The sequence below is a fragment of the Gavialis gangeticus genome, unplaced genomic scaffold (assembly GCF_001723915.1).
Source record: "Gavialis gangeticus isolate Ggan-Ray unplaced genomic scaffold, GavGan_comp1, whole genome shotgun sequence".
Taxonomy (NCBI): Eukaryota; Metazoa; Chordata; order Crocodylia; family Gavialidae; genus Gavialis; species Gavialis gangeticus.
Window position 1 is genome coordinate 11,422,188 of NW_017729030.1, and position 10,936 is coordinate 11,433,123.

Consider the following 10,936-nt stretch of genomic DNA (forward strand, 5'->3'; position numbering starts at 1 on the left):
TATGGCTTGCTGTGCAAGTCTCTGATCATATGGGTGGCCCTTCTCTGGACTCTCAAAACTTGGTGTTTAAAGAAATACTTTATTGATGTTTTAGGTAGCCCATGCCATATTTAAACAGAAACTAGTAATATTCTTAGTGAACTTCTAAATTACTTAGCTTTTTTAAAAAAACTTCACTGAAGTGTAAGTAGACTTACACAAGTGTCAAAATTTTTCTCCCTAGCTCTAAATATACTACTTCGCAGTTTGAGATGCAATATAAGATCTGATAGGACCCCTTAGATTATTGAATACAGTACTGTGCTATGACTGTCATCCATGGAATGAACAGATTAAAATCCCTCTTAAAAACTTGCTAGGTGGAGTGATTTTTTTATTTTATTTATTTATTTATTTTTTTACTTTCATTTCTTGTTGGAGTTCTGATCCAAAACCAAAAGATTATCCCCTCTGTTGAATACTACATTATACATTATAAAGGGAAAAAGGCACATTGTATTGTGTTTCTTCCCAGGCTGAGGACACCTATTATTTTCAGAATTTTATTCTCCTATTGTACTGTATTTGACACACTCCTCCTTATAAAATTAAATTGATATATTTGTGTATATTGCTAAGACTTGTTATTTTGTCTTCCTTTTTCTCTCTTCTTTTCCCTCATCCCAATATAGAACTTAAAGGTATCTTCCCAAACAAATTTTCTCTCTCGAGCATGGTGGTATCCAATATTTTATTTCTTTGAGAAGAATGTACAAGGTTCAGTTCCATGCTGCTTCTCCTGGCCAATATCTTGGCCTCCCAGCTGTTTCAAATCTTCATGCAAAAAATATTCTCGGGTTCAGAAGACGGGAGAAGACAATGAAAAATCCACTTGAAGATAGGAAAGAAATCAACTGCTCTTCTTTTTACCAAAACATTAATGCTATAACCAAAGTTCTTTGAGGACTGTATTGTTACTCAAGTGGACCAAATTTTTGTGCAATTGATTGGAAAGACACCTTGTAGACAAAAATGTCACCCCTTGATATATTTTCTAGTCATCACATTGTACAGGCCTGTTCCACTCTTCAGTGCTAGTGTGTACCACTGTTAGGATTTTTCCCTGAGAAAGAAAAGAAGCAGGACTTTGGTTTATTAATGAGATTAAGTGGTGCCAAAGAATACATCACGCTCTTCATTATTAATTATCACTCATCCACAAAAGCACCCAAACAAAATCTCTTCAGAGTTCTGGAGTTTAAGGGCAGAAGAATACTAAAAATTTGAATGCACAATGTCTATATAGAAAAATATAAAGAATAACACGATGGTGGGAAGTGGTGTATTGCATTGTTTTTGCAAATGAAGGTTAAACCTCCGATAAAATGACTGAAGCTGGAAGTGAGCCTTGCCATTTTTACATTATACTGGGTATGAATGTATTATGACCCTGAAATACTACCAACTCCTGTGTATTCTATACTACTCTCAACCATATTTTTTACACTTTTTTATTAGTAATTTTATAAAAGTTAAAAAAAAAAAAGCTGTTGTGCTACTTGATGACATTGTGAAATGGAAATAATAGCTGCTAACATCATCAGCTCTACAACCTTGGAGATATTTTATTTTTAAAATTATAACAAATAAGAAAATCATTTCAAAGTCTAAACCTTTAACGGTGAGATAATTTCAGTTTGTATGTGTTACGTATATATAGCTATATAGCACATATACCTATATATACATGTACTTCTGTGTATTTACACACGCACACACATTAACCAATAGTATATAACTGAAAAGAAAGCTATTTATAATGTTTCAAGCAAAATTTACGCTGTGTTGGGTTGTTTGTTTGTTTGTTTTTTATTCATTCACTTACTTGAGGACTGTAAAGTCAGGTCTTAAATGGGGAATGTTTAAAATTAAAAAAAAATAATTTTAGTTAGTGTTTCACGCTGAAACTATGTAGCATTGTGCTTGACAGCCTCATGTTATACATTGAGAACATTATTATTTATGCTTGGCACAAACCTCAGTCTCATAAACAAGTGTCCAGGCAAATACCTTAAAACAGTAGCATTTCTTTGACTATACCTAACATCTATTATTAAATGGTGCTGTCATATGACTGACTTGCTAATTCCTTTCTATCAGTGCTGTTTTGTCCAGCCAAAGGGTATGTTGGTTAAGAAATGGGAAATCAATGCTTCCTTAGAAGCGCATGCTACAGTGCAGATCAGCAGTTACTATGGTTCATATTGTTTTGTTGTATTTGATATTGTTCTTTAGGAAACCAAGTGGATAATTAGCACCACAGTGTTTAAGAGTTAATAATTTGTTCTGTATTCATTTCCTCAGTTTTGCTAGTATTTTATTTCCAAACCTTCAGGAAAAGCTGACAGTGGAGGGAATATCAATGTTAATAGTTGGTTTAACCTTTAACATAATTGAAATACAAACTTTTTTAAGAATGCCTTGAAAAGCTTTGAATGACAAGTGTGAACACTGAAAAAAGAAATAATGACAACCTCAGTTTTAAAACTTCTAGTTAAAAAGTTGTATAAATAAAATGCAATTTAGAGTATTTGGATCTGATCTCTTTTTCAGAGGGCCAATAACTATAAAAATATGCACCAGAGAAGTGATTTTTACCTTGCATTTCAGATTATTTGATAATGCACAAAAGTAATACTTTTTTCCTTACAGGGCATCCTGATAAAATATAGTTAAGTAACACTAACCTTGTTCTCTTTTTAACGGTTTTGTCATATTTCACTAGAAATATTATGCACCATATTTGGGACCTTTATGTTATGCAGATAGGCACATTAATCTCAGAGTTTTGTTTCTGGCAGAACTCTTGCCTCAAGTAGATAACTCTTACACTGTGAAAGCAGTATTTCTTCAGTTTTGAGCTGCATAGTCTTAGTGAACAGTATAAGGTTGGTCCTTTACAGAATGCAAAGTTCTGTGGTTTTTCTGTTTTTCTTAAATCATTATGTCTTTGAAGTAGCAGACTTCTGTGCTGTAGCTAGATCAGCCAAGTCATGTTTAATTATTTTTGTTTGTACCACTCTCATTGCCTTTGGAGGGAAATGTAATGAATTTCTTTAGTAGTAAATCTGCTTTAAGATGAGCACTGTAAAAGTTGTTATTGGAGCATTCTAAGCAGCATCAAAAACTATGGTTTTCATCTGGTAACCTGTTAAATTACTGAATAATAAATTGTCTACATAGATTACAAAAGGGTTCCAATGAGAGATTCCAGTGAAATGCTTAGAAAGCTAATGACTTGACTTGCCTGCAACTTCTCTGTTCAAAAAACAGTATACTTCTGAATTTATGAAATAACCTGCCTTTTTCTGAAAACAAAATTAGGTAAATGATAGTATTTTCTAAGTTTTCTTATCCTTTTGACAATAGGATCTTTCCTTTTGACCTTGTAACTCAATAGAAGATAATAATCAGTTGTTGAATAATGTTTGCTTGAAATCCCTTTTTGTTTAAGCAAAGAAGACTTAAAAAATGAGTCTGTAGCTCAATAAATTGAATAAATTCTAATTTTGGCACAGTTCTCTTAATGCTTAAATTTTCTCCATTCTTAACTTGATAAAAGCGGAGGGCTTTTAGCTTTTAAATAATGGTGACCTTTTCCTATTATCTCTCCATACCTTTAAGGTATGGGAAATGAATGAAAAAGGGAGTGGGGATTTACCTCCTGTCACCTGTTTTGTAGTAACTTTTTTCATGTGCTTGTCCTTACCCTATGGTAATGGAAGCTAAAACACAGTAGTTTTACTACTTAATGAAATAGGGGTAAGTTTATTATAGTTTAGCACAGTGGTGTTTGGCTCAACCCTGTGGGCCAGATGAGTGATACAGGGCTGGATCCATGTGTTCGGTCTGTGAGTGTGATCTGGTACATTGCCCTGGCCCTGCGTGCTGGACCCAGCTGTGGAGTGACTCTGCACCAGAGCCCGGCCCCACGGTCTGGATCTAGCCACCACCCGACCTGAGATTTAGAGCATAGTTTGGTGCATTAGGGCCCTGTCATTCAGACTGCATGGCTCCCTCCTCGTCCGGAAATTTGGCAGCAGGGGAGTAGTAACAACATGAATTTATATGGCTTTCCAAGACTGCTGCAACCATTCCCCCACTGCTAAATTTCTAGACCCGTGGAAAGCCTGGATTCAGCCTGCGGGCCAGAGATTGAACCATACTAGTTTAGCACATAAACAATTACAGCAGAAATAATTTGCACTAATTTGTTTGTCCTTGCCTTTTTGTTTCTTACTAATGTAAACTAAATATCTTTTATCCTTTTATTTTTTTTTTAAAAAAAGTACATATCTCGTTCAGGAACATCTGGAGCTTAAATATGTTCAAGATCAGTATACTGTGCCTTACATTTTCACATTACCCATTTTTGTATTTCCATTGTAAACATTCAAAGCACACATAGGCCACTGCTAGCTTATATATATAAAAAGCCTAAGAATTTCCAGTAATTATGATTACTGAATTACAAAACAACTCCAATACAAACATTCAGGCGGGAAAGAAGGTGAATAAAAGGATAAAATGAAAAAGGAAAATACGAACTTGGAATTCATTCAAATGCAACTTACAGTTCTGGGCATTGTCTTGTATTCAGGTTACCATTTCAAATATATATCATTCAATTAAAGTTTTCTGTGATTTTATTTGATTACTGTTTATAGTAACACTCATGTCCCTTGCCAGATACCCATAAGCAGAGCCGCTCAATTTAGGGTTTGTAAGACTTCTGAAGTCCACCCCTGGAACCTCAGTATGTATACCTGCCATACCAATAAAGTCATAGTTGCTGCTGAATACTTGATTGGCAGATCTGAAAACGGGTGTCTAAGCTACCTGCCTTACTAGAGTTATAAGTCTGACTTAAGCATTCATATTGGCCATGGTAATTAGTTATTAAGTTTAATTTATCAGAATCACGGCGTCGATGGCATGCAACATATCTGTCGGATAAAGCAGCTAAGTCAAGTTTTGTACACAACTGGGTTTTTACCTCCATTATATGTGCTTAGTGCTCCCTTGTGGAGATAAAGGATATGTGTCTAGCATCACTCAAGTCGCAAAAGGAATTTTGACACAAGGAACTATAAAGGGTTAGACTGCCAGTTCAAGAAAAATAAAACCAAACCACATGTTTTCCTAATACTAGAACCAATTCCCCTCCCCCCATACAGCTCCATTCCTTAAGACAAACAAAAGAATGTGGATAACTTGACAATGGGTTTTTGTTCATTTTTATACATTGCTGCATTACTGTCTTTTGGTAAGAATCCAGAAATAAAAATGTTCTTGTGATATTGACAACACACAAAGGAAAATCGTTTTTTCATGAGACTTGCGATCATGATGTTGATGCTTTTCGACAAACCTTGAATTCAATCAGTCCTCCAAACTTTTGAGTTTCACCAGTCACTAGCGATTTCATGACCAGATAACACGGCCCGCTTCTTAATTCATCATAGGGACAGCAAAGGTTTATTTCTGTTAGATTTGAAATATGCTCTAGGGCTTTAGGATCTGATTTCTCATCTACAACTCAAAGGGGCTGAATCAGGCCCATAAAGAGAGGCCTCAAAATGCAGGTTTCAGTTCTGCCCCAGGCTCATTCATTGACTCGTGTTCATTTAGAGAAGTCACTTTAGTTCTCTGGGACTAATTTATCAGTTCCACTGAGCATCAAGTTGCAGTGGTCTTTCACAGGAATAGACTCAATGGGCACATCGACACGTGCAATTAATGCGAAGCAATACACTCTAGTATCAGCTGGAGGTCATTGCTCCTGGGTGCCATGTATACATGTGCACTTTAAACTGCAGCATGTTGAGCTGGAGAGTCAACCTGCCAGGCTGGGGCTGCTCCAACCTGGCTTAACATGCTGCAGAGGGGCTGAGTGCAGGGCTTGCCAGCAGCTAGTCCCTGTACTGAAGCACTCTCATGCCCAAACCAGCCCTACATGTGCATTGCTTCAGAATAAATAACTCTGCCATAGGATAGTACTTGTATTTACAAGTAGTAACCTACCTTGGAGTTAATTAGTTTACTGGTGCCTAATAAACCTGCACTGTAGATACGGACATTTTACTACAGAGCTAATTAGCTAGCTGTGCAGTAAACGCCTCGTGTAGACGCTCCCAGTGTACAGGCATACCTCGGAGATATTGCGGGTTCAGTTCCAAACCACCACAATAAAGCAAATATTGCAATAAAGCGAGTCACACGAATTTTTTGGTTTCCCAGTGCATATAAAAGTTATGTTTACACTATACTGTAGTCTATTAAGTGTGCAATAGCATTATGTCTAAAAAAACAATGTACATACCTTAATTAAAAAATACTTTATTGCTAAAAAATGCTAACCGATGGAAAAATGGCGCTGATAGACTTGCTCGATGCAGGGTTGCCACAAACCTTCAATTTGTAAAAAACACAAGATCTGCGAAGCGCAATAAAGCGAAGCGCAATAAAACGAGGTATGCCTGTATATGAAAATTTAATCTTTCCTCACAGCAGTTTTATGGTTTGAAAAGACTGTTTCTCTGTCTCTCAGTACTATTGTGTAGTTGTACTATATACAAACTACTTCTTAGATCATTGGATAAGTGTTATAGAAGTGCAAAATACTTTCTTGAACTAGGAGTTTGACAGCATGGTTTAACTAAACTAATGACATATGTTTTGAGTTCTATTTCTGCATTAAGCACAGCAAAAGACAGTCCACATTTCAACCTCAAGGTGTTCTTTTTGTAGTGGCTGAATTTGACAGTCATTCAAATCAATGTTGCAATTGAAGGACATGTAAGAATAATTTCCCAACATAATATTATATTAATGTCATTTCATTGTTATCCGTTAGAAGCCAGTGATATGGATATTGCAAAGCTGCGTTGTGGAATTCTATTTGTAACAAACATTGGGAACCAAGTCAAAGTTATCCAGTTGACTATCTCATGCAAACATACACTTAAACTAGCATGAATAGCCTGTGAGCTTTACTTTACTTAGCAATATACTGTATATTAGAATTAAATCTAGGAACGAAGAGGGAAACTTGAGGCTAGTATATGAAGATTCAAGAAGCCATAAACACAAACTATATTTGCCAAGTTGGAAGGTAAAACTATTACATAGGAACATTTATTTAATGCTTCAGGATATGGAGATGTGTTGCAGAATATGTATTAAGGGTTAAAGATTAGCCAGTTAAGTTCTTTTAGAAATATACTCTTTCAATGCAAGTGCCTTATTTTATAGTCCAGTTTTATGTCTCGTCCTGTACATTGTGAAATACGTTGATTTCCTTCAATAACTTCCATTATAAGAAAATGTGTATCAGGTATATGTTACTCTAAGGACATGTTATTAGGATATGTTTGCAGATTTTAATCAAAATTCCCTCTTTCAGACACTTGCTGTAACTTTCAAATGGTCATTAAAAGTATCACACAACCTGTACTAATGCATATAAGGGTGCATTAGCACTTCTGCTAGTAAGCTCCTGTTTCCATGGATTTAATTATTTGATTGTAAAATATCACGCCAGGCTGAAATGTAGCACATGAGTTTTGGGCCAAGGTCAAATATTTTGACAAATGTTGGCAAAAAGTTCTGCTTTAAAATTAGTTTGTACTCCAATAGATGGGTGTTAGTCTTTTTCTAACAAAGTCCTCAATCTCTGTCTGCGTTAATTTTTAAGGTGGAATGTTGAAGCTGATAGTTTCTAATGTAGTTTTGTTTAGTGCCTTTGAATGTTTGTTTTTCTTTGTGGAGGAGGCTGGTGATGAAGAATCACTATATTTAATTTGCTTTCAGTGGGAACATTTTAAATCTAAATGAATAATATAAAGGCTTTTATAGAAACATGTTTTCTGTGGATGTGTTTTCTGTGATGTTGTGCTTTGGGCTACCATGTGACCTAGAGCTGCAACCCACACAATGAAGAAGGTGCAAAATGGCCACTGCAACAAGAACACCCAGGAGGAATTATGGTTGACTCGCATTGACTTCCTGCATGCCATAACCATAATATCCTAACATAGAATGTAGCATGCACCACCACACTTGGCCTGGTTCCTCACTACTTTTTGGGATGATCAGGGCTGGCCATAAAAAAAAGGAATGTGCTTCCAGTTACTCTCTCTGGTCTCTGTGCTATGCAGTGGAAGCTTGCAGAGCTCTCCCCACCTTTTTGAACTTACTAGAGCCAATTTGTTTTCTTTTTGGTAAATCAAATTTCAAAGCTAGTTAAAGCTCACTACCATTTTGATAAAAAAACTCCTGTTTCTAAAATGCCTAAGAAGCGATTTAATCTAACATGAACTAGAAGTTTTGTCTAGTTTCTAAGCCATTTAATGTCCTGTATTTTGTATTTGTCCAATAAATACTTAAGAGCTGTGAGAGGCTAGGGTTAATTGCAGGAGAATAATCTATATTGCTAGTTGTCAAAATTAGTCCTTATACTAGACTACTGTCTTTCAGAGTATCTTATATGTATTTAGCAGATGTTGTCTTTTTATTCACAACCTTTTTTTAACATTAAAAACAGAATTATGTTCTAGCAAAACACAAGTAACTTTAAAGTGCAGTTACATTTTTGGAAGAAAACTAAGAATTTTCCGAAGAGCTGAGTTCAGAGGGCTGGGTTTTTTTTCTTACAAGACTTGTCGTCTGACACTGTTCTGACTTGAGTCTACTCATGCCCTTGTGCACCTATTTGAAGTCAATGGAACTATTCATTTGCTTCAGATTAGACTTGTTTGAGCATCTTGCTGAATTGTAGTAAAAATATGAAGTGCAGCAAGATGCCTTCCCAGTGATTTTAGGTGCTTCATGTCACCAGCTCAGATGAAATACAGAGATTCCCTCCCAAATTCCAATGCAAAAAAAATCTTTATTTTGCATACTTTTACATTGTTTTTTCCTTTATGTTTTACAGCAGTAGGCATCTTTGCATTGTTCAGAGCAGTAATCACTTAATGCTTTTTTGTCTTCTAAGTTATGCTGCTTTGAAAGGGAATTTGCTGTGAACAGAGTAGTTTTTCAAACTCTCCTCTTTCTTTCTGTCTTCCTCTAGTCTAGTCAGTCCTATGAAGAGGAATTCCTGCATAATCTCCTGTAGGACATGATCCTTCATAGCCAACTTTCTTTCATATACAATCGCTCTGTCCCATTTGCCTTATATCCATTATCTTTTTACACTGACCATTCAGAATCATGTGATTTATTTTAAAAAAAACAAAAAAAACCATGAGCTGAAGTTTACTCTTGAACTTCCTCAAATACATTGTCAAAACGTGCTCTAGTAATGTTCTTTCACAATTTGCAGCTAAATTGGAATTTTGAATGCAAAATCTAGCACTCAAGGCTATTACTTGATGTGCCTCAAAACAATTTGCATATAGAAATCATCATCTTTAATTACTGAAAAATACAATGGTGATAAAAATGTGAGGGTTGTAAGAGAGCGGCATTGCTATATTCTGGCTGTCATACAAAACTGGGCACAGAGAAGACTGTGGGGAGAGATAATTTATAGTGTCAGGTTTAGGAAGTTTCCCCAGGACTTTTATGGGAATACTTTTAGGTCTCTATAATACTCATTATGGGTATGTACAGATATTTGGGGAGGTTAGATCAAGTTAATGGCCACCTGATCTAAGGTAAGTCAGGAAGGGGGGGGGCTAGTAGGAGGGCTTGGGATCAGGGGAGGCAGGCAGGTTCCAGTGGGGGAATCAGGGAGGCAGTTGTGTTACACAGGAAGGGGAGGGTTGGGAGGCTCGTACAGTTTGCCAGGGGTGTTGCAATTGGGGCGGGGGGAGGACAGGGGCTAGCAGTGTCTTTGAGGGGACTTTGCAGGAAGGGGGAGGATGCTTTTTTCCCCCTCCCCCAGATCGGGGCTTATTTTTAGGCCCCCAAACCCTCTCCGACTCCTAGATAAACAACCCCTTGGTGAATGAACCCCTGCATGCTGCCTGCTCCTCCTCCCACCCCAACTTGCTTGACTCCCAGTATTAGCAGATATCAGTAAAACTAGCACTGGGAACAGGTTGCAGGATTGGGTGTTTGGCAGACTTGTAGGGGACTGAATGATGTTGGGGGGAGGAGGGGAGGTTGTTTGGGGGTGGGACAAAGGGTTTGAAGGACTAAAAATAGTGCCATGGGGGTGGGGAAGGGTAGGGAAAATGCAGTCCCAAGACAGGGGCCAGTAGTTGGTCTTTCCCAGCCCCAAACATGGGAACTGTACAGAAGTTCAATTAGATCTGTTTTGCCAGATCTGATCTAAGTTAGACTATCTCAGAGGTACAGTTAACTTAGATCAGGTCAGCTATTTTTAAACTGATCCAGCCTTCCTAGATTTCTGTACAGTTCTCAGTTACAGTTCTCAGTTACACCCAACCAGGGATCTAAGTGTAAGGTCTGCACCTGGGTACACTATGTTAGACTGGGTGGCCATTTTTGAAGTGACCTAACCTCTCCAAACATCTGTGTGTACCCTCTAGGAAGACTTTTGGGGCTGTTTATAGTGAACTTCGAAACATTCTAATATTTTTTAAAAAATCTACTTAGTTATAGGATTAATTCCATATTTGGACACCCAGCATGCCTATATATAGGCTCCAATGTGTTCTAATTAGAAGGCTCCAGCATGTTTCACCATCGTGTATTCAGCATCCTGCATTTCAAAATGATGGTGGGGGTGCTTTAACTAAAGCTCATTGGATGAAATTAAGTTAAAGCACCCCCACAGCCATTCTGAAATGTGGGACACTAAATGCACATGATGCTGTGGCATTTTAAGTAGAGTGGTCGTCCAGGAGCTGCTCTAATTAAATGCCCTCCCCCACAACTCCAGAGCATGTGTATAGACACTCCCAGATTGCCAAGTAGGTGTTGTTTC

At 37.1% G+C, this 10,936-nt stretch overlaps 1 protein-coding gene and 1 long non-coding RNA gene across 3 annotated transcripts in view; both read left to right on the plus strand.

The window, feature by feature from the left end:
- SGMS2 (sphingomyelin synthase 2) overlaps positions 1 to 4,475 on the plus strand; it is a 68,803-nt gene extending 64,328 nt beyond the window's left edge. For both annotated transcript variants that reach the window (XM_019521944.1, XM_019521945.1), the window contains exon 7: positions 672 to 4,475. In XM_019521944.1, coding sequence (XP_019377489.1) covers positions 672 to 875 — 204 coding nt within the window. In that variant the 3' untranslated portion in view covers positions 876 to 4,475. The remainder of the gene's footprint in view (positions 1 to 671) is intronic.
- Positions 4,476 to 10,848: 6,373 nt separating this feature from the next.
- The window catches only part of LOC109300970, a 5,990-nt gene continuing 5,902 nt past the window's right edge, over positions 10,849 to 10,936 (plus strand). Inside the window, exon 1 of the long non-coding RNA XR_002098374.1 lies at positions 10,849 to 10,926. This is a non-coding gene — a long non-coding RNA (uncharacterized LOC109300970). The remainder of the gene's footprint in view (positions 10,927 to 10,936) is intronic.